At 50.3% G+C, this 26,876-nt stretch overlaps 2 protein-coding genes across 6 annotated transcripts in view; both read right to left on the bottom strand.

Annotated features, from left to right (window-relative positions):
- Positions 1-1,622: 1,622 nt before the first annotated feature.
- Positions 1,623-10,496, bottom strand: PPP1R15B (protein phosphatase 1 regulatory subunit 15B). Its single transcript, XM_090026063.1, has 2 exons — positions 9,096-10,496; positions 1,623-4,513 (listed from the first exon to the last, which is right to left on the bottom strand). The coding sequence occupies exons 1-2, from the start codon at positions 10,347-10,349 to the stop codon at positions 4,301-4,303; spliced, it is 1,467 nt and encodes a 488-aa protein (XP_089882189.1). The 5' UTR covers positions 10,350-10,496; the 3' UTR covers positions 1,623-4,300.
- Positions 10,497-14,776: 4,280 nt separating this feature from the next.
- Positions 14,777-26,876, bottom strand: part of PIK3C2B (phosphatidylinositol-4-phosphate 3-kinase catalytic subunit type 2 beta) — a 57,568-nt gene continuing 45,468 nt past the window's right edge. For all 5 annotated transcript variants that reach the window (XM_090025103.1, XM_090025101.1, XM_090025102.1 and 2 more), the window contains 18 exons: positions 25,772-25,960; positions 25,258-25,351; positions 25,043-25,137; positions 24,631-24,811; positions 24,036-24,143; positions 23,721-23,813; positions 22,832-22,961; positions 21,898-22,034; positions 21,234-21,403; positions 20,756-20,912; positions 20,129-20,238; positions 19,674-19,875; positions 18,978-19,102; positions 18,336-18,453; positions 17,879-17,960; positions 17,415-17,521; positions 17,178-17,306; positions 14,777-16,936 (listed from right to left, as the gene is read on the bottom strand). In XM_090025103.1, the coding sequence (XP_089881229.1) occupies positions 16,748-16,936; positions 17,178-17,306; positions 17,415-17,521; positions 17,879-17,960; positions 18,336-18,453; positions 18,978-19,102; positions 19,674-19,875; positions 20,129-20,238; positions 20,756-20,912; positions 21,234-21,403; positions 21,898-22,034; positions 22,832-22,961; positions 23,721-23,813; positions 24,036-24,143; positions 24,631-24,811; positions 25,043-25,137; positions 25,258-25,351; positions 25,772-25,960 (2,416 nt within the window). In that variant the 3' untranslated portion in view covers positions 14,777-16,747. The remainder of the gene's footprint in view (positions 16,937-17,177; positions 17,307-17,414; positions 17,522-17,878; positions 17,961-18,335; positions 18,454-18,977; positions 19,103-19,673; positions 19,876-20,128; positions 20,239-20,755; positions 20,913-21,233; positions 21,404-21,897; positions 22,035-22,831; positions 22,962-23,720; positions 23,814-24,035; positions 24,144-24,630; positions 24,812-25,042; positions 25,138-25,257; positions 25,352-25,771; positions 25,961-26,876) is intronic.

The raw sequence follows: 26,876 nt of genomic DNA, 5'->3' as shown, positions 1-26,876 counted from the left end.
CCTTCTTTATTCTGTGATTTACAGTTTCTATTATAACTCATTTGCAAATAAATACTAGCTTTTGCAAAAAGTAGCTAGGGCCAGATTCCCTCTACACCATTTTTGCATTAGCCCAGGTGTTAGGAACCCATAATAGCATAAAGTCATCTTATCCAGCTATATTAATCGCTCGCATACTTTATAACCACGCTTTAAACCATTATTTCTAACAAGCTTTGTCAACTTAGTATTTATAGCATGCTAGTTTTCGTATTTCCCAAGACTGTATCCTTGCTACTGTTGATCAGTCACGCCTACATTATTCAAGGCGAGAGACAATCAAATCATGCGAAAAGGAAGTCCCAATGTTACTAGTTGTTGTAGTCCAGGCTTTGATACATAACTACTGTATCTGCAACACCTCTAATTTTGTCTGTTCTGTTCCGCCAAGTGCCTGTTTATTGCTGTTTATAAAAAGGGGGGGAGGGGAACCTCTGCATGTATAATGGAATTGCGACTTCTGCATTTTAACTTTCTGAGCACTTGTAAACTGTTACCCATTTGAATGCAACCTGTTCTCAGGCAGACACGGTTCTTTGCGTGAACCTATTGTTCTTGTTAGTCACCTCTCAACATGTTTAAAATAAGGCTGAGATCTTAATTACTAAACAGCAAAAATAACATTCCTTGTTCTATATGGAATCATGGGCACAGCTCAACATAAAATACATAAAACTCTTGCATTCTAAAATTAGCAAATGAAATGGTTTGGTAATATTAAGGACTTAGGTCTCCGTTGCACACAGCCACTCTCTAGATCTGTGATCTTGCAGTTCTGAACCAGCTGCCACACATTTGCGCCTTATTAGTTTGTGAAACAAATGAGAAACTAACCCACACTACATTAAACAGCCATGTCAGGAGACAACACAAGGAAGACATCAGCTGTCTGTTAATACAAAGCAGCAGCAGACCTTTGTGCTTATTTGTCTTTTTAACTCATGGTTGCAGGGGGTGGGGGGGAAGCAAGAAAATAGCAGTGAAGAGGTATAGGAGTTCCTCTCCCCCAGGAGGTCCTAAAATACCTGGGAAAATATACCCTTTTCCGACTGTTTCCCACAGCTATTTAACATGCATCTTGATGAAGGAACAAAACAAGCAATCAAGCTGCATCACTTTTCAGCTAGAAGAACTTTGACAGTCAAAATGAATATCACTGCTGCAAAAAGAAAAAAAAATCTGGTAGCAAGTAATATGGACAGTTAATTTTGCATGTTGGCTGATAAAATTCAGCAACCCGGGACCCTTGAACACCACATAGGGTTACCAGGTCAGTAGAGTGGGCTCCTGTATTATTAAATGCCACTTCTACATCCCATTGTTCCTCCTTCCCATATATTACAACATTGACACAGCTCAGGTAGCTTTGCTTGGAGCTATAAGGCAAAAGCAGTACAGAGGAAAAAATACAGCTGTATTCCTTCTTAATACAGATGCAGGTCCTGATCCTACTCAGGTTTGTATAACTACAACTACTACCTGAATGAGTAACAGTATGATTTACTACTGGTGTTTAATCATGACTCATAAGCAGTTCTACCCACATCTGCCATATCATCCTTCCAAGACAAAAAAAATTAGCATTATCTTGCAAATATCTTTATTACAATTTACAGATTAGTTCTGAATAGTTTTATTATATACAGAAATATAACTTTAGATATAAAACCCAACTGGATACAATCAAACGAATTATAATCTGTACAAAGCCAATGTAGAAGGTCGTCAAGGCTTCTTTCTTTTAAATTATATAAAAATAAAATCTGATAATTAACAGTTTTGATTTAAAGTTTTAAATTAACAGGTGTTCTTTTTAAAGGCTCCTTCCATTGAAGCATGTATACATACACAACAGTCTTCCACACCCTTTATAGCAATTTTTAAATAGCAGTTGCATGGAAAAGAAGAAGAATGAAAACGTCGATTAATTTAAGGAGGTTTACTCTTCTGGACATCTATGGCTATAACCAGCTTGGTACTAGACTCTCTGCCTTTTTATGTTGTACCTTATAGGTCCAAGAGAGCTGTCCTACCTGTGTAGTTGTCTATCACAGTTGCAGGTAAACTGAGAAAGAAATCAAAGGATCTATACAAAAGCAGAGAGGAACCTTCATGGTTGGAAAAGGAACTCTGATCTCACTGCTTTAACTGCAAAACCATCCTCTTCCCCCATGCTCTCTCAATGCTGCAATGCTCTTTGAACTGCTATAAGAAAAGAGGATTTAAAAAAAATAGTTTCTAGCAGAATTATTTTTAGTCTGTCTTATGTTTTGCAGTCTTACAAAATCTAAATATGGGATCAAATATGACCTGAGAACATCCCTTTCAGCTCCCCCAAAGTCACACCATTCAAACTCCATGAACACATGAGTCCGACTAGAACTTCACCAGGATAAACCAATTCAAACAAATCATTTTGCAGGTAAACAGAACCTAATTTTTCTAGCTCAACAGGAATTTTAAAAAAAAATGTTGCGTGACTTCCATTTTGGGAATATTGGAGCTGTTCAGACATATTCCAAAATAAAAGTTAACCTTCAATTTTACATCAAGACCATATACCTTACTTTTAGATCTGAAACTTATGGTTATTTAACCATATTTAAAAAGGAAAGTTCCATTTGCTCTGCAATACATACAGTGAGGTAATGAACTCATGTATTTTGTATCCAATACTTATCAAGTGTTTAAAGACATTCAGAATGAACAATAACAGCCCGGGATAAAAAGATGAGAGCAAATGATAAAGGCCTTATGAAAACCACCAGATGAAATGAATGCCAATCCCTCCCAAAAATCTCTCAATTTGCAAACAGCCTTCCTCTGCTATAGTAATGCATTAATAATACAGTGCAAGTGTAATGTACTTCAGTGTCTCTCTCCAAGTCTCACGATAAACTAAACATATACTCTAGAACATAATCAAGTAGCTTGCGCAAACAACCACAATGTTTTACTACTGGTAGAAATTAAGTTCACACTAATTCCTCTTCCTGCTTAGAATCTGGTAATAGCCACTGAACTGGTTTCAGTTTTGCCAGCCTTTCAATATACCTACAAGTTACCCATTTTGTCCAATAATTGTTTAAACTTTAAACACACTTTTACTTGCATTTTCTTCCACTTGAAACATCTTGTCATCTACCAAGTATACAGCAGTATTTTGGTAGCAGTTAAGTGAAAGTGCTGAGAAATGGTGTATTGTTAATACTGTTTCTGGGGACAAATGGACAGGTATACAGCCTTAGAGTTCCACAAGAAATAAAAATCCAGTTCTCCAGACAAATGCTAGAGCAAGCTAGCAAGAACATAATTCAGAATTCCCAACTTTACTTGCCTTTTGAAGGCAAAATGGCTATAAGAGGGGTCAAGTGAAACTCAAGCCTCACTTACGGTTCCCTTTTAGTCTAAGCTCACACTGTCACCTATAAAAGAATGTGTATTAAAGACTGAACTTGCTGATAAGAAAAACAAGGACTTCTACTACTTCAAAATCAGTACCAGCCTAGTGGACAAGGAGCATCGATAAAGCTTTGAACAGTGCCAGACGAGTGCTTTTATGTCAAATAAATAAAAAACAAAGGGTGTCAAGTAGTGCACCCACGCACTCCTGAGTGTTCTAGATCAAAATAATTCAAAACACTATAAAAGGGTGTTGTTACACAGAAATAGCCACATAAATACTAGATATTACATGCAAAAGTGAAGAGAAATACAGCACAGCTAACAAGCAATAGTTAGCAAAATAGCAAGTTTGTTTTGCACAAGTTAGAATAAAGAAGACAACAAAATTCTGCAACCACATATACAAACTTTAAATCAGAACTGTGTTCACTGGGTTTTGAACCCCATAAATATTTCCTTCAAAATATGATTTCGCTTTTAAAAAGTGCAAAATTGTAACTTAATAACCACCTTTCTCCCACATATGGCTGCCAAGGCATTTGTAGAATGGATTTTACCTAAAGCAATTTGCATCGCAACAGCTGAAAAGGAATACAATTATACCATTCTCACTCTCAACAGTACGTCAACGGTACCTCAACAGGCTTTGTTTCAATACCAAATTTGGACACATCTCGGTATATTCACTGGCTTAAATTTAAACTGAGAAGTGGTTAAAACTACTCCAACTCCCCATTTAAAATTAAGACAGGCAGCTGCCACTTTACTTTGAAGAGAAACAAATATTTCTCAAGAAATTTGTGACGGTTTATTAGTGATAAGTAACATAACAAAAGTCTACTACATCTTTAAGGTGCTAGAAAAGTTCAGGCTTTCTGGAGTATGTTTCCTGGAGTAGGTTAAATATCTTCTGTCTATGCTCTACTGTTAAGCAGTATCCAATGGCATCTTCTGTTTCTTGAATACGTTTCTGGAACCTGCATCCGTCCCGCGCAAATTCTTCCCAGGGTCCTTTCCTGTCTTCCTCACTGCTTACATAATACTCAGTAACTTCATCAAGGAACGTTACCTAAAGAGAAACGAGATCTATTAGAACAAAGGGCTATCATACAAAACTAGCATATTCCTGATCAGCATTTGTAATTACTGTTTTCATCAAGCATTTACCTTAACAGTTAGTTGAAAGAGCCACTCCAAAAACACAGGGAACACAAATGTGAACTACAAGTAGCTGACACACCATGAATCTTTGCCCTACAATTCCACACAGTTGCTACAGTGTGAGCCAGAGGCTATATGTCAACAGGGAAGAGGAAGACATCCTCTAATTTAATATTTAAGGAAGTAACACTCATGCTGGAATAAAAAAAAAAATCCTTGAATGGCTGGAATAAAAAAAAAAAATCCTAACAACTTTAGAACTGACATCATGACTATTTAAATAGCATAGACAGAGACAAATGCTACCAAATACATCTATCAACAGTGGCGTTTATGCAGAACTTTAAATAAAGCACTTCTACAGTATTTAGTTACGTACAGCTAGGTATTGGTTCAGCTGAGGATCAAATCTTCCAGATGTAGTTTTAAAAAATAAGACAAAATATCTGTCATGAAATATTCTATAATAATGCTCACAATAGCAGATTAATTCTTGAGAACATTTCAATTCGGGCAAAATATTCTTAGTGATTTCATACTGCATTCCCCCTCATTGCTCCTTTCACTTCTCTCCCCACCCCAATTTTTTTCAGCTATACTGAAGTGGCTTACACAAAGGGAACTCTAACAACTTAAAAGGTGCGCATTTGGCTAACAGCCAGCCAGAAGCATTTCCTAGTGAAAACGGATGCTGCATTCTAATAAAGGCAAAATACAAATAAGCAACACAGGCCTGTCACTTTCCATGAGTACTTTGGAAGAAAAGTTATGGTTACATTTATACTGCATAAGTATTTCAGTGCAAAAAGCTAGGCATCCAACCACGCAGCCCTGTATTTGCAAGTTCAACCATCCAACTCTTTTAGTAATTGTACATTAAAGAAATGAGTAAGCAAGTGCTGTCTTAACTTTTTGAACCTCAACAAATTTGAAGTATTCATAAGCATTGATAGCTGCACCTAGCCCAACCCCAACACAACCCCTCTATTATCAGGCTAGCTGGGGTGTGAATTTACAGCATGTTAGCAACTCTGTGTCAACTCCTTGTGAGGAGCACAAAGCCATAAGGTACTTAACTCAACTTCCAAAGCTACCTCACAGATACCCTGTGCTAAGAGCATCCACACAGGAAATGATCACAGAGTTGCATTGTAAATTCACATCCTAGCTTTCTTCACAATTAACTTCACCAGATAGACAAATCATTAGCCAGTCTAACCTATGCATTTGCCCCAAATACAGCTTCTCCAGTAGCTGCTTAACAGCCCATGACCTGTGTGAACAAAATTAGTTTTACACTGCTGTAAGGTTTTCTCAAACTTCCAAGAATTATCAACTATTCACAGAAACCATCCACCCTCTGCAGCAGCAATAAGATAAAGTTTGAGCAACAACCTACCAGGCTGTTCGGCAAAAGATACAAGGACAGATTCAGAAGTTACATCAGTTTCAATTTGGCTGGAAAATTAGTTTTAGAATAATGAATTGCATAGAAAGTTGGTTTGCTAGCCTTATTTTAGTGTAATGTGTCGGTGATAAAACAAGCAGGTTCCTTTAACTTTAAAACATCATTCTGTTAACTGCCCTGATGAACGATTCAGGATGATATATAAAATATAACCTTGAATCGGATAATGACCACGAGAAGTCTCTTTAGACCCTGTGTGTCACTTTTAGCAATCTCGGTGTAATACAGCCCACATACCTAATTAAGTGTCTGCTTTCAAGCATGCTGGATAGTTACATCAGCCTGTCCCTTTGTGGCTTACTACTTTCATCCCTTTTACATCAGTCTAAATTACCTCCTGGGTGCAATTATCAGGTTTTGTAATATCATGCCAGTTATTACAGACATCATTGTTCATTCACTGTCGTTAGGAAGCACCACATAGGGGTCTGAATTCTTTTTAAAATTAGGATAACCAAAAAAATTAATACTACAAAAGTAAGCCAGGTTACAGTGTCCTAAGAATGAATTTCTTACTCTCCAAAAGAAAAGTTACTAAGTCTTCATTCCTGACACAGCAAGATAAACCAAGTGTGTACAAAACCGTGTTCTCATCAAACCTCTGCTCACAGCATTTCATTTAAGTGGCCTGTGCCCAAAACATGTTTCTAAAAGTTACCTATTTTAGAAAATTGTCATTAGATGTAGAAATAAACCCCAACATCCAAATCAAAACAAAACGACAAGTGGCAGTATCAATTCTGCATTCTGAAATTCTTAATGGTGTATTATTACAGCGACTTGAGCAATTTTTAAACAGTTTTTTTTTAAATTTAAGTTTTGAATTATGGAACATGATAGGACTGCTCAACTTTGTCTTGCAAGCCATATGTGGCTCCCAAACAAAAAGCAGGTAAATAAGAACATCTTATCTTTCTTTCACATCATTGTCCTATTTTTTAAATTCTTTGGTTCTTATTATATGGTCCAAATAGTCATTTAACAAGAAATTACTGTTTGAGCTGGGATGCTATATGTTGATCAGACTCTAGGGCATGCGCATTTCAAAGCTGTGTGTCCTGCAGCACTCTGTGTCAAGGTTTGGTTTACAGCGCAAAGGATTAGGAAGTCTGGCCACCTCAAAATAGAATTTAATCATAATATCCCATTATGAAAAGGGTAGTAATATATACACAGACTTCCTACCACTACACTACAGCGCTTTCAGTTTTGAGCTAGGCCTCAGAACAATGTGAAGGCCGATTCAGGTGGCTTTAGCTTACCTTAATAGGTCTCAATCTCATTAGAGCAAAACTAGGTGATACGGATTTTCTATTTTTCCCCAGTGGTCATTAAAAGAATGTTAAAAATAGTTAACGTCTGAGTTATTTATTGCCTATTCAACACCTGAAACTCTAAAGCTGCAAAAGCAGGAAGCAATAAAATGACTCAGCAGCTGGTTGTGAGCGTAAAATTACTTGTGTAAGACAGTCCCAATCTTCCACTACACATGCAGGAAAAGGTAAGAGCCAATGTCACACAGAGAATACTTTCCAACCTCAAACTCACACACAGGAACTGAAATATTCCTTGGAATACATTTAAGAGATGTTCAACCAAACTGAAACAGAATTGCCAAGCAGCACCCTTGGGTGCTACAGCATGGGCAGCAAAATTGTTTGGCCTACACTTGAAGCACCCCTGCTCAAAGATGGAAAGAGAACAATGGTCCAAATATGGTTCTTGTCAGTCAACCCTCAGAGTGGGGCTCCGTTTCCCTATTAATCAAGGGCAACAAAGTGTGAAGAGCATAGTGTTTGGCCATGTGAAGCAGAAAAGGCTACATACAGAGACAGCTTAGAAGAGATGGCAAATGCAGGCTGTCAAAGAATCCAGGCTGCTATCCAGCCTCCATGTCAGGCCCTTGATTAGAGAAATGTAAACAGCTCTTCACTGCCACTCCTTCAAAAAGGGCAGAGTCTACATACTCTGCCCATTCTGATAAGGTATTACTCCCAGGGCACTGGCTTCAAAACCCAGATCTGAAAACTATTCCCCCCAGGTAGGTCTTGATTTAAGCCCGAATGCCTTATCTGACCTTGAGAAGTGTCCCACTATGCTTGTAAAGAGATCTTGTTTATTTATAGTACCCTAGAAGTGATCATTACTTCACCTAAATCCTAACACACATGCTGGAGTCCATGTCATATTTAGCAAACCAACCTCTCATTAACTTATAGCAAAATAGTGAACTGCTTTTCACTTTGGACCATAGTGCTAAGTATATTTAAAAAAAAAAAAAAAAAGAGCTTTCCTCAGTAGTGAACCTAAGCACATTCTTTCTACTGCCATTAAAAAATGCTAAAATTTCTATCATATGAGGTACTAATATGACTCACTAAGTTCATTTGGGAAGTTTCTACAAAAAAAGCAGAATTTTAAGTGTTGCTAGGAACCACTGAGACCCTGTAGTAATGTCTCACAGAACAAAAGTATGTGCTATGTGCTACTGCTCAAGCTGGTTTGCAGCTTACAGAACCACATTTTGTTCTTTCCAAGTTCCCCTTTCTGAGAAATGTAATTAAGCAATGCAAAAACGTCCTTCTAAGAAATTACCATCGTTTACCAAAATGGGGGCGGGGGGAAGCATAGTAAAGATTCTTCCAAAATGGGAGGGGAGGGGTGGGGAAAATCAAGAGAATACATCAGGGACTCTTTATCAGTTTCCAAATACAGGGAACTCTCCAGGTGAGTCACAGCACACAGGGAGGGGAAGAACCATGATCTAAAATCAGAAATCTAGAATTGAAAATACAAACATGAAGAGCTGTTACTCATGTCACGCCATAACTACATATACATTCAGATTTCAAGTTAATTCAACCCTAAACTTGTTGTGGGTTTATGCCGAGGATGAAATCCCGTAAAAAGGGAAGAACACAATTTCCCACGGTATCTTCCGACACTGCAGACTCGATCCAGATTGGGTTCTCACTACCACCGCGTTTAATATAGAAGTATATAGACCAAAAACAGAATATACCTTTTTTTTCTTGGTACGGGTATGTCTCTTCCCAGGCAGAGTGCCACACTGCCCCAAGTCCATAACCATACTGCTCTGCTTCTCCACCAGCTGCACCTGGCAGGTCAGCAAGCTACTGCTCTCGGAGCTGAGCAAACCCAGGCCCACTACCCCTATGAGGTCCCGCTTCCCTTTCTTTGCTGTTGTTTGAAAGGCTGCCTTGAAATTGAAAGGGTCATAGGGATCGTCCGAATTACAAAAGGCATTCCAGAGTTTCAGGTTCTCGGCCTCATCCACGCTGCCGCACTCCCATTCATCCTCCTCTCCAGAAGTGAGACCAGGAGAGTCCGAACAGCTTCCAGCCCAGGAAGCATCCTCCTCCTCACCCTCCGACTCACCAGACGAGTCTCCCCCCGACCCATTAACGGCCGTCTGGATGGTGGCCGTGAAGTTCTGTGGGTTGTAGGGGTCGAGGCTGTAAAACGAGTCCCAGAGGGGTGAGCCCCCCCTGCCCGTATCTGAATCCAACACCAGCCCCTCGCTATCGAACCCGTCATCCTCGTCCTCGTCCCAATCCTCCTCCTCCGTGCCCTCGTCCTCGCTACCCGTGCCCCCGAGGATGTAGTCGATCAGCTTGTTGGTGCACGCAGGCCTAGTCAAAACGGGCTCATCCTCCTCGACAGTTTCGCCCCCCGTCTGCAAAGGGGGACTCTCCCCAGCCGTGCCCCCCGTGCTGTGGGAAGCCTCGGGCCCTTTGTCCCCCAGCTCCTCTGGGCAGTTACCCCGGCTCAGCTCCTCCTCCAGGCTGTGGTAGCCATGGTCGGGCTCGGGGAGTCTCTGGTGCTGCTGCAGGAACTCGAGGTGCTTGCTGCGGAGGCGCTGGATCTCGGGCAGCTCGTCGCGGAGGCGGGGGCCCAGCGGCAGTTCGGCTCGCAGGGGCTGCGGCAGGTGGCTCCAGTCCCGCGCGGGCCCCACCGCGTAGGACACGAGACCCAGGGCGAGCGCGGGCCGCGCCAGGCCGCCCCCCCACACTGCGCCGGGCTCGGGGCCCAGCTCGGCCTGCGCCCATTCTGGGAGCGGCCGGACGGGCGGGTCCCCCCCCGCGGCGGGGCACAGGGCGCTGCTCAGCGCCGGGCCCGGCAACAGCCACTGCACCAGCTGAGACAGACCCCGCAGCCACGACGACGGGGGCTGCGCGGCGGTGGGAGCCAGCTTCTGCCAGGCCAGCCCGAGCCAGGAGCTGGGCGGCGCGGGGCCCGCGGCTCCCGGCTCCATGGCGGCACGCGGCGGGCCCTCAGCGCAGCCACTCCCGCATAGCCCCCTCAGCGCCCCAAAATGGCGGCGGCGCCGGGCCAGCCGTTAAACGTCCTCTCGACCAGCGCTCGCAGCGTAGGGCGGGGCCTCCCGCAGCATCCGGGCCCCAGCTGATTGGCCACCTTGCTCCGCCTCGCTCCGCAGCTGGGGGATTGCATCAGCCGAGCCGGCGGGCGGGCGAAGCGTGCAGGCGCCAGCCCTGCACGCATGCGCGGAGCCGGCTGCCCCGCAGCGGCCCCTGCGGCCGCGCGGCGGAACTGCACCCTGTTGGGGCTGCGGCACCCCGGGGTGCCCTGAGCTCCCTGCAGGGAGTGGGGCAGCGCGGGGTTGAGGCGTCAGCAATATGAGGGGCTTGGAAATCAAAAAAAACCCCCCAAAACAGACGTTTTCGTTCGACTGTGACAAAAATAAACGTCTGTATAGCTGCATAGTTACTCATCTTGAGTTCATGTATGTGTGCAGAAATAGCAAGAATCCATTTTTTAAATTCGTGAAAATCGTGGATTACTTTTATCATACGGGGTCTCTTCAGGTGAACATAGTTTAGGGCCTCAGCATGTTGTAATCTAGCACTGCACCCCGGGGTGCCCCGAGCTCCCTGCAGGGAGGCTGTGCTGGGATAGCCCCAATCATGGCTTGGCTCTTTGCAACAGAAAAGCTGCCCTCTTATTTTTATGTAGGCAAAAAAGAGCTGCAAAAATCTGGAGCTCTTGGTTCAGAGATGATACCTTTTATTAGACCAGCTGAGAAATTGCAAAACAGAACAAAAAATTGAGATCCACTGAGCGAGCTTCCCCAGAGCCCAGGCAAGGCTTGTCCAGCCCTAGCTTTGGGGGCCCCAGGGTACCCTGCCAGCAGCAGGGGCCTTCCCAGCGAGCCTGGGATTGCAGTAGAAGCCCTTGTCCGTGCCTGGCCTTTTGTGGAAAGCCACAGCTTTTGTCCGATCCCTTTATTCCCAATACCCTCCTACCTCTCTCCCACTGTCCCCACTGCATTAGCAGCCTAGTATAACGCAGCAGCTCTCCCTGGTGGGGGCAGAGCTGGCAAAGGAGGCCAGAGTGGGCAAGTGCACGGTGAACGAGCTGGGAGAGATGCGAGAGAGTGTGGAAAATGCTGTCCTTGTGCAGGGCAGACTAGTAAACAGATCCCGAAGGAAAAGACTAGGTGGCCTGATCTCAGGCGAGCCGATGCAGCACGTTTCCCTGCAGCATACATTACTCTCTCCAGTTTATAGAGTCCAACATGTGGGGGTTCATCATCTCCTATGTCCTTTGGGAGCCTATTCCACAGTCTGCCAGGCAATTCTTTCTGAGAGCCATCTTAAAATTTCCTCTCTCTCAGTGCTATCCCAATAATGCTACCTTGCACTGCTCTAAACAATTCTGCTCAACTTTGTGCAGTTTCCTCTAAACATAACCACACTCCCTCCGTGGGACACTTTGCTAAGCCAGACAGGGTTAATCTTTCCTTAAATTGTCTTTTATTTTGTTAAAAGGCAAAAAGCGACCTTGAAGCTAAACTGAAAGTGTGAGGGAGAAAAAAAAAAAAAGCCAGTACCTGTTACCATCAGCAAGCATCGCGTGAGTCTCTTCTGCAAACAGTGATAACAGGCTGGTAACCATAGCATCAGAGTGCATTTGCCAAGGACACAGTGATCAAGCTGTCAGGCAGAGATCAACCCAGGTCAATCATTGTGTTAGGACGTGGCACTGGTTAAAGGTGAAAGTGAAGAAACCCAGGAAAGGAGCAGGGGATTAGGCTGCAGGTAGTTTTACCATGTATGTGATTGGGTGAATGCTGCTTAGAGTAGAACTGACTGTTCAGCGTAAAGCAGGAAATACCGTGCACAAAAGAGAAACTGTTCGGTGAAGTAGCCGGAGATTTTGGCTTCAGGGGAGCAGAAGCTGTGGACATAAAACAGGCATGTTTAACAGAAAGAAAAAGTGTGACACTTAGAAAACTCTGAAAAGTTTGACCCTGGCTATTCTTAAGACTTTCCACCCAGGAGAAGGCAGGCAGTTTCAAGTGCCTACAATAAAGAGAACTTTTACAATCTTTTCTCCTATGCCTGTAGAAGGGTGCTTGTTTCCAAAAGCTTGCAGTTAAAAATTGCAAAAATCTAGTTGGTCTAATAAAAGATATCACCTCTATCACAAGTTCTGATCCCTAAAATAAAGGAAGACTTTGGCATGAGTATGGGCAGGTGATTAGAGCAGGGGACTGGGGATTGGGATCATCACATTTTGTTCATCACCAGCACTTCACTGTGTTCTTGTGCAAGCCTTGAAAGGTCACACTATCAAAATGTCTGTTAATGTTGGGAGCTGGCCTGGTTTTCAGAGGCACGGAGCACCCGCAGCTTCCACTGATGTTAGCATAGTAACAACTCAGCCCCCCCTTAAAAACAGGCAGGTGAATCTAGGGTACCCAAATCACCATCTGCCTTTGAAAACTTAGGCCTTAAACCTTCTCTGAGGCCTCAGTTTTCCTCTTTGTAAAATAGGGATGACAGTTGCCTGCCTCTCAGCTTTAATGAGAGTAAGTGAGGGTTTATAGAGCAGGAAGCTGGAAGGCCCTGGAGTTGTGAGCTACCCTCATATGTTTCTGGTGCGTTGTCAAAACCAGCGAGCTGTCAGTCTTCAGACAAAACGTAAGGTACCTGCTCTGCAGGGGAAACTCAGACCTGCCTTGTCCGACACTCTTGCCAAGAGAACAGTCCATCCGTCCCCAAACTAATAGCAACGTCGATTTAAAATAATTTTCTCCCATGACCTTCTGGGACAATGTTTTATTTTTCTGAGTCAGAAACTCCTAATAGTCAGTTATGTGGAATGAGTGAGCATGGATCTAAAAGGTCAGGTGAACAGGAAAAAGCGGATTAGCTTCCTCATTAAACAAATATGACAGTGACAATCCAGGGCATTGTAGTAAGCCTAGCGTAAGCACCAGCTTTTGAGTCAAGCAGCACATTAATTAGCGCTGCAACCGGTGATTAAGATATTCCTCCCATCCAAGTATTCACCGAGGGTGCAGACATTCAGGTTACATTTAGTAATTGTAGTCCAGACATCATTAAGCAAGAAATTGCTTTTTATCTGAGTGGAAGGGGGTGGGATAAGGGCTAATTGGACTAGTTCACTAACCTTCAGTGAACAGAGAAGACAGTTTCTTTAGATCCTGACACAAAATGGGCTCCATAATCTAGAAGCCACTTTTCTTAAGGCTGGGTCAGAGATGCTGGATTAATTTACACCTGGCTTTCCTCAGGATGCCAAACAGATCAAATGCTGAGGAGAACAGATAGCCAGCACAGAGGTACAACCTACCCTTGGGCTCACAAAGATTAGCTTTTTGTCTTATTTCCCTCACAGGGATAAATCTGTGAGGCAGTACTTCTGACTTGGATTGCAGGAAACGCAACTGATGGTATATCTCAGGAACAGGGAACCCTACTCCTGTTCCTAAGAGGCAGAGCTGCCCCATTAAGACCCGAGTCTACAGGAAAAAGCACCAGGAGGGTAGGGATTAATATCCCAACCACCCAAACCGGTCAGCTGACAGGAAGGGGACAGGCCTCTAGGCACATATAAACCCGAGGGCTAAGGCTAGCAGGAAGAGGAGGCTTCTGGCAAGTGGGGAGGAGAAAAGAGCTCTTGCATGGCAGAACTACCCAAGAATGCTGTGACTAATCAGGCTCTGGATGTCTATAAGATGCCCAGAACGGGGGGTGCTTAGTGTGCGAGGAGCAGTTTGGGGTTTTAAGGAACCAGAGTGTGGCTTTTATGACTTGTATTATGTTATAGCCCAGGGGCTCATTTATGCTATTGTTGTATCTGGTGGACTGGGCTGAGGCTATTCAGGGAGGAGGAGGCCTCACTTGGGGCACACTACCGTGCAAAGTGCCAGACGGGGGCACAGTGCCAGGGGGGTGATGAGACCCCAGCGCCAGAGGGGGGTGCAGGTCAACAGTTATATACCATCTGTGAGGTGTGAGCCACAATGTAGGGGAGGTTTGGAGAGGTGGATAGGGAACCCTAGCATTGGTGTAGTAAATGGGCAACCTCTCACCTGAGTAACACCATAACTACTGTTCCATCAAGGCGTGGCAGACGAGATAGGTGGGTGGGTAGCCCAGAGGCAGAAGGTCAGGCCTGGGGATGGGCCCCTGTCACAATTCCATTCACAAGGCCCCCCACTCTCACTTGCCCACCCTGAGCCTGTTCCAGAATCACAGGGATGTTGCTTATCTCTCCTTTTAGCTTGCTAGAGCACCCCACCACCTCCTTCATAGAGCAGTGCAACTCTGGGAGATTAAAACTATAGCTGAGCTGACAGGTTAATACTTCCACCACAGCCTTTGGGGGATGCAGGAACCCACACATTGTCCATTGCAATTCGCTTCCTTTTATTTGAATGCCACTGTTTTACAACTGAGAGATTACAGGCACCATCTTCAGAAGCTCACCCACCCTGACCAAGAGCGTGGGTCGGGGGAGAGAGTTGACTGAAGGGACGAGGCAACTTGGCTAAGATCTAGGACATCTCCATAACGCACCTCTCTCAGACCCACCTGCAAAGGTGCAGAGAAGCCACCTCCAGACATAACTGTAGCTGGTAGATGGTGAGGGAAAAGTGGGGAGAATCCCTCTCTCACTCCCCACGCCAGCTTAGTTCAACCCCATTCTCCTCCTAGATACAAGAGTTAAAACTTTTAATATAAAGGTAAGTTCATATTCTCGATCCTGAGAAACGTTTCGTCTGTTTACGGAGTTCTCACTGTAAACAAAGCACCAAGGGTGCCCAGCTGGCTTGCCAGGACGGGATGGGAGGCAGAGCATCCCAGAGCGTGGTCACGCACCGTCCGGCCTGCACTGCTGAGAGGGGCAACGTGGAGTGCTCCCCGCTCCGACACGGGGTGGGAAAGGGCCTCTCTTAAAACCGGGTTTAAAAACTGCCATGGTTAAGAAACGGGCACCCGCTCCCCCCGGTCTGAATTGGACCAAATCAAATCTCATTTCCTACCAAAGTTTCTCACTCACAAGGTTGACAAGAAGGGGTTGGGAGAGGAGCGGAACTGCTTTCCTGGTGCTCTCAGCTCCTTTTCCCCAGCACGGCCCACTGGAGGAGCCTCAATAGAAAAGGTGTCAGTGCTCAACCCCAGGGTAATCCTTTCATGGATCTGGCAGTAAGTCCCCTCCCCACCTCTGTGCAATGGGCCACATCTGTGATGCACACCGCCCCCACACCCCTGATCCGGAACAACAGGCAAAGCTACGAGCACCTAGTTCATAGAGGTGGATTCTCTCGCTCAGAAGAAGAGTTTCCAGCAATGTCTCACAAGAGACGTAGGATCATTCCCTCCCTTCCAACATCCGACTGCCTCCACTTGCAAGGCTTAGCCCGTACCAGCTCCTTGGCACAGTCCTTGGGCTTCTTCTTGCTTGGAACAAATCAGTCCAGTCCAGTGAGCAATGTACAGACACTGAATGAGCTCTGATGAAGGGCATGAATGCCAGCATCACTAACAGGCCAGCCTAAGGGGCCTTGCAGTCCTGGCAAAGGCAGCACAGCTGGAATCAAAGGGGGTACTGGAGGGATTATTTCAGGGGGGAAGGGAATCTATAATTTCGCCTGTCATCCCCTGAGAGCACAGTTCACGGACTTGCCGGCCCTCCACCAGGAATCCAGAATCTACGCGCGTACGAATTACACAGCTCTCCTTTGGAAGCAAATTCTCCGGGATGAACAGAGAAGGCAGCCTGTGTATGAGCACAACAGCCCCTAAACCAGAGAGTAGGAGGCCTTATCCGGGCCTTTTGGTGCCCCCCCAAATCCTATATATACATCCCTTTAAGAAAGTCCCCTAGGGAAAGGCCAACAAGAGCCTTACTGCTGATGCACCCCACACCTCCCCCTGCCCTCACAGGTCTCTTCTGTCATCCAGGCCCCGTCTGGGCACAAACTACGTTTCAATATTTAAAAAAAAAAAATTAAAATAAAGATATCCCAAAGAAAAATAAGTGAAATGTCCCCAGTATCTCCTGCCACCCTTCCCCCCCACTCCCACTATCATTGCTCCCTTGACACAAGGTAAACTTAAAAAAAAATGTCTACTGCAGCCTTTTCAAGTCACAATAGGATTTCCTATCAAGACTCTGAATTCCCAGTCTCTACAGGACAAAGAAAAACCCCTTCATTGGCAGAGAGAGCATCTCTGTTTCCTGCTGGTGGACAAGGAAATCCATCTGGATCCAGGATACAACTCCTGGGATGCGCGCCCATTCCCACGGCCCAGCACGGTGAGCACCAGCATCGCGGGGCTGGTGTGGTTCCTCCGACGCGGCTGCCCCCTGCTCTTCTCACATGGTCCCGTGGCTCCTAGAGCCCAGTGCGAACCAGCCCATCTTCTCCTGGGTGAGGTCCAGGTCCCGGAGTTTAATGCTGACCTCCCCGAGGAGGATGTTCTCCCAGAAGCCCTCCTCACTCAGGACGCTCAGGCGCAGTTCCCGCTGCTGGAGATCACCTTTGGGAATCCCGTCGTAGACCAGCTACAAGGCACAGCACAGGGCAAGGTGAAGGAGGCCCTCCCTGATAGGAGCTCAGTACCTGAGGAGAGCAAAGCTCTCTGGTACACAACGGTGGGGGAGTCCTGTCCTACTGTCAGCGCTCTGGTGCCCTTCAAACCCACCCTGAACTTTCTCACCCCCTTGCTAGGGCTATCTGTAGAGTGTCTGGTGAATGGCCTGTGCCCACATGCCCAGATTGGGGGCTCCAAGCAGTCAGCCATACCATTTCATTGTAAGTGGGGTTGCAGGTTTTTCGAGCCACTTTGGTTTTCCTTTTAGTGGTCTTCTGGGGATCAGGCAGCAGATAGATCTTGACATAAGGGTCAGGGTCATTCCCATCCTGGATAGGCTGCTATAGCAGAGAGAGAGCAAATAAATCCCAGTTATTTCCACCATACCAGCACATGGAGCCGGAGCTGGTGTGGTGCCTGCTGCTGCTAGCGTGCATGGTGGCACTTACCAGGCCTCGGATGTACATCACCATGATGAAGAGCTTGTTGTTCTTGTAGGAAATGGAGAGCTTCACCTCCCCTCCCACCTTCCCAATAGGGCGAGCCCATGTGGCATCTGAAAGAGGTAGAGGAGGGGATCACTTAGCAGAGCTCCTGGAGGGATGGAGTTGCCTAGCACAGCACCGGGGCTGGAGACAGGCCTCAGCGTGGCCCAGCGACCGTATTCACGACAACTTGTGAGCACCGAGCAGCAAGGAACTTAAATGGTATTGCTTGAAGAGGCCATTTCCAGCCCTTCCGTTCTCCTGCTTCACAGCATCACATGGGTGTATTTACCCCTCGTGGTTAAGTGCAGCACAAGACAGGTGCAGTGGAGCAGGAGAGCTACCCCTTCCCTGCCATACCTGTTACACACCAGCCTCTCCACCCAGATGGGCCCCGTTATCAGCACAACCAGAAAAACTTGCAATACCTGCAGGCTTGGGAGCTGGGCTGGTGCCTGCAGCCTTCTCATCCCGTGGCAGGGGGTGAAAGAACGTATACACGAGGTCGCACTGCAAGGCAAGCAGAGCGGTTTTTATGACATGCCGGAGGTCTTTCTCCGCTCAGTAGTGAGCTCTGCACACTTCAGAGCCAGACACAGCACAGAGCACACAGGAGCGTTTCAGGCAAGAATGGCAACCTATCACTGCTCCAGGGGGCTCTGACTAAGCACAGCCTGCAAACACCCTGCCACCAAGGCCAGAGCTTTTCTCCTTCCCTTGCAGAGGGGGAAACTGAGGCCTACTATCTTGCCCACCTGAGTCACTAAAAGAAGCTGGAATAGGATCACTGGCTTCTTGCCTGATCACTAGACCACAGTCCCTCCTACCACCCACCCAATGAGGTCAATGTTCCTGGTTCCCTCCAGCGCGGGGCAAGGCCCGTACCTCTGTGACCTCAGGTGCCGAATGAATAAGGTGCCAGATGTAGCCATTCAGCTCCTCCTTCCTCCTCTCAGCCGCGGCCTCTCCTCGTGACCGGCCGATCACAAACCTGCTGGGGAAACTGTCCGGTTGTGGAGGGGGAAGAGAACAGAGATCAGTTAGCAAACCTGAGGGCTGCATAAAGCACCGCTGAAGCTGCCCTGCTCCTCCGTGCTGTGTTCCCAAGGGGGACCACTTCTCGTGGCCAAGGAGCCTAGAGGACTTTCCATGCCAAGCTGGGTGGGTGCCACCTGGAGCAGGGGAGAGCTGGGGAGCTGCCTGCGGGCTGGAATCTGATGGGTACCGTGCAGGCACAGGAGAACCAAGCTGGCTCCAGGTGGGTTGGATGTGCTGTGAGCCACGGAGGGCTATAGTGGGCCAAGCCTAGACTGGGTCAGGCTGTGCTTAGGGCGGAAAGAAACAGTCTGCGGAGGAGACCCACATTCACAGGTGCAGCCTAGAGCCAGGGAGAGCCAAGAAGCAAGGCACAGTCTGCTCCCTCCCACTGGCACATGGGTAAAGGCAACACCCACTGCAGCTGCAGAGCAGCCAATGCCTCTTCCCCCTTCCAAAAGAGGTGGTGCCGAGGAGAGCGGGGAGGGCTACCTGGGCAGCTGGGAGGAGGGGAAGAGGAGGCGTAGCTTGTTGTGCAGCTCCTGAAACTCCTCAAAGGTGCGCTGGATGTAGGCGACCTCGTGGGGGCTCTCTCGCTGCACCTGCACGACGTACATCTGCGGGAGTGGGAAGCAGAACCACCTGTGAGCCAAGCAGCTCGCTGCACGCTCTGCTACATGGGTGTGCGATGGGAGCAATGCGACCCACGTCAGGGAAGTCAAAGTAACACCCGGCGTGAGAAACGCACAGTGCGAGACCCAGTCAGACCCACCGTGCATGCCCTGAGCTGCAAGATGCTGAGAAATTAAAATGAAAGGGCTCTTTTTGATGTTGTTTGAGGCTTGGGGAAGGCTGGGGGAGGCTTTCAGGCCTGGAGCAGGGATTTGAAGGGAGAAAGGATTCAAAACATCCCTAAGGACCTCAGGGAAGAGAACACGTGAGCGCTGGGTTCCAGTCGTGGGCTCTGAATGGAGCAAGCGCTGCCATCCAGTGTTTGTTTGCATATTCCCATGTGCCTGCTTGCTTGAAACCCCTCACCACGCCCAGCCCAGCCAGGATGAGGTGAAAGCTGCTGCAGGATTATGCTGGTCTCCGACGCCTCATCTCCTGTGACAAAGCCTAGGGGCCAGAGACCAGGCTCCTGCGCACGGCCCCTCCCCTGCTCTGATCGCCCATGGCACCACTCACATAGCCCTTGCTGGGGTTGAAGACCTTCTCGTGGCGGCAGAGGAAGACGTCGCGGATCCGGCCGGACGCCTTGAGGGTGTGCGTGCGGGGAGCAAAGGAAAGCGTGGGGCGGGCGTCAGAGCCCATGAACTTCATCTGCGCGAGGTTGTGGATGAAGAAGTTGAGTTTGGTGGCCACGCTGCCCAGGCTGGACTCGATTAACCTGTCACAGAGGACAGCAGGGTCTAGCTGATCCTAGGCACCCTGTGCTCAGGGCTCCTGCTGTGCGGCGCGCCAGACTCTCCCAAGAGCACAAGGGCCCCTCACCAGGGCTGCTGGACCCCAGAGGCTGGCTCCTGCCTTACAGGTGGGGTGTGCCACCACTAGAGGCCCCATCCTCCACCTGTAACGCACGGGTGTCACCTTCCCTGTGCAGGGCATGGGGAGTGCTCTCACCCAACACCACATCTTCTTACCTGGTGAAGTAGGTGGTAGCATCAGCCTCAGAGTCCTGCGGCCTCAGGGCGTCGTAGACGTACTTGAGGTCCTCGAGGTCAGAGAGCTCAGGGATGCCGCAGGACAGCATCTGTGGAGCAGGGCAGCTGTGTCAATGGGGGTGTAACAACTGGCTAGGGGGGTTCTCTGCTCACTGCGGGGCCCGTGGGAATCGTGGACATGCTCTCCCATTAAGGCTCATCCAGCATCCTTGTTCCAGAGCTGACCAGCAGAGAGGGAAGGGGCAGGTTTTTTCTACATGAGACATATGACCCCTGACTTCGGCCTGTGTCAGTCACCTCTTGTTTATGGCTGAGGCCTGGCAGATGAGCTCCCGGTGTTAAGCCAGTCTTCAGATAGACTGGGCAGGCACTTGAGGGGCACCAGCACCCAGCACTCCAACCCCAGGGCTGAGCATCCAGCTTCCCAGCACACAGGGCTGTGACAGCCAGAGCCCCTAAGCCTGCAGATGCAGAGGGAGAAGGGGCCAGGAGGCACCTCAAGGCCTCGTTATCCTTTGGCAGAGACTAGGGACACCCCATGGAGCCTCTGGCTGCAGGGGCCGGGCAGAAAGGAGGTCCAGTAAACCCCTGCCAAAGGTATCTCACCAGGCCCAGCAGGTTGAGGAAGAGGTGGGTGTGCTTGCGGATGAGGTTATATGCCTGGCAGCAGAGGTCAACGAAGTCGTGGAAGCGGCTGGAGGGCTTGTCACCACCGTTGATGACATAGGCCATGTCCGAGGTGAAGACAAAGGGGGCCCGGTCCCTGCACCAGAGAGGGAGACAGCAAGGCAGGCCCTGCCTTAGCATAGGGATTGGATCCCTGGGGAAACAGGCAATGGAGGGGGATCGAGCCGGGGGGGCAGACAGCTTCGCCATGTACGCTACTGTGGCTGAGAACAGCCACGCTTCCTTACAGCCGCTCCAGCCTCAAAGCACTGGGCAGATGATACCCCAGCAGCAGCCCCCCACATAACAGCTGCAGGGAGAGGAAGCTGGGGCCAAGCCCTGCTCTAGCCAGCAAGGTGAGCACGAGAGTGGCTAGGCAAGGCAGGCAGAGATCCCGGCTCCGGTGGATGACACCCACCTCTTGATGTTGCCGAACATCTGAGCGTGGCCCAGGAACCTGCCGAAGTCGATGTGGAACATGTGGCCAGTGGTTTTGAGCATGATGTTGTCGTTGTGCCGATCGCAGATCCCCAGCACGTAGGTGGCCACACAGCAGCCGGCACATGAGTAGATGAAGTTCTCCACGGCCTGCCGGGTGGAGGGGGTGGTTAGAGGCACCAGAGAGGAGCGGGTGGGAGAAAGCGTAGGAACAGCCAGCCCCTCACCCACCAGTCCATGGGGCAGAGGTGGGCACTGGGTACTGCTCAGCCTCCCAGCCCTCAGCAGCTCTTGCTTTCAGCTCTACTTCTCACGGAAGAGAAAAATCCAGCTACCCTCAGGCCAACAAATAAGCAAGTCTACGGCCAGGCACAAGTGCTGGTGGGCTAGTGAGCTCCCCACCGTAGGAGCACGGAGACTTGATTCCCTGCCCAAAAGGTATAAACAAGGCTGGGCACTGGTGAAAGCCAGGCTCATGGTCCATCCATTTACTGCTCTTTGTGGAGAGGGCCTGCAACGGATGACACGTTGGCTGGAGCACGCACTTGTGGTGCTTTGCCTCCTTCCAGCTCCTGAGGCCCTTGCACCAGGTGGACTGCAACGGCCCGTCTCCCTTCCAGAGCCAGCCCCCCCTGGCTTCCTACCTTCTCGTACTCATCCTCCTTGGGGTTGTGCTTCTGCAGCCAGTCTGCCAGAGGGCGATCCTTGAAGGAGCCTGTTACCCCGTGCTCCACCTGGATCTTGCGCAAGGTCTCTGCATTGGGGATCATCTCCACCATCCCTGGAAGCAGAGGCAGTAGGGGCAGAGTCAGCTCCTTGGAGCTCTCCGCCTTCAGCCTCTCCAGACAAACTCCTTCCCACCTAGGACAGTGCAGGGAGGTCCTGGCACAGGCCATCAAGGCTTTAGCTGTCACCAATTCAGGCCAAACCCTGGGCAACTCCTACAGACAGAGTCAGTCTCTGGAAATCGCTCCACAAGCTCCTTCAGGGGCATCGCCCTCTGAGAGCAGAGCTGTGATGCGAGTCCCAGGCACACAACACAGAGAAAAGATAGTAGGACAACTGCAGTGGATGTAACTGGGGGGAGATGCACAAGGGGAAGCCAGAGCGCTCCCACATGCTTATGCCAACTTCTCCTCCTCATGAGCTGGGCCAAGCAGCCACAGGTCAGGTCTGCTGAAGTCCCCTTCCTGGATAAGCACCAAGTGAACAACCAGAAGTCCAGCAGGATGAAGGGGTTAAAGATGGCAGTGGGTCTAGGGAGGTTGTGTGTATAGCAATGACATGAAAAGAGTCGACGCTGGCAGCCTCACGTCCTGCATCTCTGGGCTCATTCTGCCTGGTTCTTATGAAAGAGCTGCACAGCTGTCCCCGGCAGATGCTTTTGCAACCTCAGTGTAGACCCCTTGTTGAAGGCTGCCCCAGGAAGCGTTCTCAAAGCCCCCTTCCTGCTCATCCTGGCCCTGCAACCGCCCTCCGAGGAATCACCTGCAGCATCTCCAGGTCAAGGATCAACACAGCCCCCATGGTGCAAGAGCACCTGATAAGGATGACGTTCATAGCTGGGCCCTGGCTCACCTCGGCCGCGGCCGGTGGAGAAGCAGCGGAAGATGACCATGCGCATGTCCAACCCCTCCTGCACCCAGATCTTGTTCATGATCCGGATCATCTGCAGCGTCAGCATGTCCTGCCGCAGGTCGTCTCCACACTGCACGTCCCGAGGTGGGAAGAGGATGGTCAGAACCGCGGTGTTTCCGGGATGCCAGCAGCCCAGCGTCCCCCCGGGAGCTTGCTCCACCCGGTGCAATTCTACGCAGGCCATTCAGAGCTATGGGGGCCCCTGTCCTGCACAGCTCACATGAACCCCCAGACTAACAAAATGCAGGAGGATCATGTCACGTCTAAGGATCTGCATATTCCAGGGAAGAGACGAGCCCCAGTAGAAGCCTAAAAGGAGTGCATGTAAGGGGATGCACATCAACTGCAGGGCCTAGGCTATGGGATGGGGAAGGGTTGTGAACCCCAAAACTTGGGATACTGAGAACTACCTCAGTCACTGCCTCAGGGTACAGGATATAGGCAACCGTGTTGTCCATGAATTAAGTGACTTAACAGGCTCATAAATGTTTGGCTTCTATGGGGAAAGCCCAGTAGGTCAAGAACTGGACTCAAGTGCCGTCTGTTGGGCTGTTATTAATGTGGCATCCAAAGGCTGCATCAAGACAGCAGCCTCCTCCTGCTAATGGAGGCATCACTGAGGGAACCGGCCTTCGTCATGCAGCGGAGGCCTCACAGCACCACCCTTATGGAGCCGGTTCCTTCCACCGAGAGCTCTGTGCCCAGGTCCCGAGTGCCGGGCACCTGCTCTCCTTCCCCCACCGGCGTTGAAGCGGGCACCTGCTGACAGCTGTCTGATCAGAGCCACCAGTGCCCCGCACCAACCTGGAGAGGCGGTGGCGGGACTCACCTTGAAGATGACACGGATGTTCTCCCCCAGGGGGTCGACGTTCTGGAAGGACAGCTTCAGGGGCACGGCGTTGGAGTTGAAGTAGGAGCAGTCCTGCCCTCGGGAGGGAGAGAAGGGGGAGGAGGTCAGAGAGTCACGCTGCCAAGCGGCACAGACACCCCAGCGGGCAGGAGGGGCTGGCACCCACCAGGGTGGGTTCCTCCCTTTTTCCCCTCGCTGGGCAGGGGCTTTGGAGGGGAGAGAGGGACCAGCCCCCAGTGGAGTAGGTCTAACACAGCAGGGGGAACAGCAGCTTCCCCTAGCTCAGTCACTCACCCTGGGCACGATGCCCTTCACCAGCAAGCTGGGACTGAGCGGCAGGCGGCAGGAGCCGTTGATGTTGAAGAACTGCTTCACGTCTTCCAGCCCTTCCCGGAGGATGGCCTGCCAGAGGTAGAGGGGCGATGGGACGCAGCCAAGGGCATGAATGTCACAGCCCACCCCCTTCCCTCCCCAACCCCTGGAGAGACTTTCTAGCTTGAACACAGAAGCACTATATGCCTGGGGACCTGTTTCGCCCAGGGACCTTGGCTGTTAGACCCAAGGAGCAGCATGAGACCGGCACTGCTGGGTTGTCTCCCAGCACGGGAGTTGGGCTGGGGGGAAAGGAGGAGCACAAGTAACTGCAATGTAGCCAGGCCCCCATATCCACGGCCTCCAGCACCTCCTGAAGAAAGAGGCTGGGACTGGAGTGGTTGGGAGACAGAGCCCCTGCCCTGCTCCTGCCGTCTTGGAGACATCCAATGGAGCCCAGTTATGGGCCCCACATCCTGCTCTCACGCTTCAGGGAGAGGAGTCCTGTCTGCAACCCGAGCCAGCCGCCTGCCGCACCCTCGCTGGGGAAAGGACATGGTCTCAGCCAAGCACGTACCTGCCGCGAGGACGGTGCGGCCTCGCGGATCTGCTGGGCCAGCCTGGCCAGGGTGTTAACCAGCGCACACTGCCGGTCAAACTCTTCCCGCAGGCCTTTCCCGCAGCAGCAGAGCAGGGCCGCCAGCAGGTACTGGTAGCGGATGCTGAACTGGGAGTCTTTCAGACCGTCCTTCAGTAGCCTGAGGAGAGAGCGCAGCCACAGCAGTCAGCACGCAAGCTGGGGCTTGCAGGTCTGAGGGCGAGGGGAGCCCCAGGGGAGGAGGTACGGCTGGGACGTGGGTCATGGGGATGTTTCCCCCGCCCCAGCACCCGACACCAGGGGAGATCCTGGATAGGACCCTGCTCCCTTGGGCAAGCCGGAGCAGGGGGCACAGTCGTCCCAAAGGCTGCGACTCCTCCACCAGCATTACCAGAAGAAGTAGTGCGTGATCTTGAGGTCGCAGATGGCTCGCTTCATAAGGAACCGCACCAGGGGACTGTCCAGGTAGCACTCATACTTCAGGGCCTGCAAGAAGGGAGATGGAGCATTTCCTCCATGAGCAGACAGGACAGATGGGGCAGGTGGGGCCTTGTCCTGGCCACTGTGGGCCTGGCAAGCCTCACATGCTCGCCTGGGGTGACCCACCTGGACCAACTGTGGCAGGTAGTCCAGCAGCTCTGCGTCGGATATGGAGTCGATCCACTGCACAGCCGTCCTCCTCACCTCCTGATCGGGGAACCTACAGCCACCAGCCACGTGTCACCAGGAGGGCATCACACAAGGCCCTTCTCAAGGTGAGGCAAACCATGCCATCCCACCGGTGCCACCAGCCCAGCCACAGAGACACCAAGGCCTAGCCTGTCTCCAAGAAGCCTCTGGGTCCCCTCAATCACCCCTGGGATTTTGGAGGGTTTGGGGATCCTCCAGCTCCTCTGCTGTCCTCACTTTACCCACCACAACCCTCATCCTGGCAGGGCACAGTTAAGACTGAGTTTAGAGGTTCCAGTTGGACATTAGGATTGGGGTCACCCAGCTCTGGGCTCAGGGGCAGAAAGAAGAGACCTAGGAACGGACAAGGGTAAGGAGGAGGGGCTGCCTTGGCCCTCAGCACAGCCCCCGTCTCCCCGCACCCAGGTGAATGCCCCGGGCGCTGTCTTACGTTGCATGCAGGAGTCCCAGGGCATCCTGGTGGTTCATGTAGGTCCACTGCTTCAGCAGGGCGTAGATGTCGGGCAGGCAGGCCCACTCCCAGCTGGGGGCACTGGCGAGCAGCAGGGGCAGTGACCCGGGCTCCATGTGGCAGTAGTAACGTTTCTCCCATAACCGCTTCCGGTCGGCATCCGTCAACCTGAAGTAGCAGGGGGCACAGAGCTCAGGAAGGGGGGACTGCACGTGCATGGGGCCATAAAGCTTGGGTTGGGGGGACTATGCCTGTAGCGGGTGCCCTGCCTTGGAGAGCTGGGGCCAGAGGGCAGAGCACGGCAATGCTAGGCAGCACCATGCGGGAAGCAGGATTGGGCCCTCAGCTGATGGCCCAGCAGCCAGGATGTCATTGCTTAGAGAAGCCACAAGGGGGCAGCACAGTCACCCCAAGGGCAGGTTTGCGGGGCCTGGGGTGGGGGCTCTGCTGACTTGCTCCCCTCCATGGGCATGTCACCCCAAGGGCAGGTATTGGGGGGCTGGGGAAGGGGCTCAGAGGATGCCAGGGGATCACAATGGCAGCGGATGGGGAAGGAGACAGTCAGCAGTTCCTCCAGCCACCTCTGAGCTTGCACGAGCCCAGGGAGGAAGGTGCTTCCTGCCCTTGCCTCTGTCCCGGAGCGGGAGCTGCCCAGGCTGCGGGCATGGCTTCCCGAGGAAGCACCTGGTGGGCAACCCTGTGCTCTGGGCTGGGTGGGATGGCATGGCCACGGCTCAGGGCCCAGGGGAGCGAGTGGGGCAGGGTCAGACACTGGCCCATCCTGCGTGTGAGGAAGGGCTGGGGTCAGGATGGGGGTGTGTGTGCCTGTGTGTGAGAAGAGGGAGGCCTGCTCTGTTCCCAGGCACTCCCTTCAGCGATCTCACCCAAAGCAAACAAGAGCAACACACTGCTGCCAGCTCAGGAGAAGGGCGCGTGAACCTGCCAAGCCCTGGGGCAGGGTGGGCGCCACCCTGCAGAAGCACGATGCCAGGACGGGCAAGCTGCCTGCTCCCTGCACCCCGGGAAATGCCATGTTTTGAGCCAGTGGATTTGCCCATTCTAGCCCTGCAGTACTGGGGGCAGC

Source organism: Crocodylus siamensis, chromosome 13, assembly GCF_052110815.1.
Source record: "Crocodylus siamensis isolate JL-2025a chromosome 13, ASM5211081v1, whole genome shotgun sequence".
Lineage (NCBI taxonomy): Eukaryota > Metazoa > Chordata > Crocodylia > Crocodylidae > Crocodylus > Crocodylus siamensis.
The sequence above is the reverse complement of the archived record's forward strand: the minus strand, read 5'-3'. Positions and strand labels throughout refer to the sequence as shown.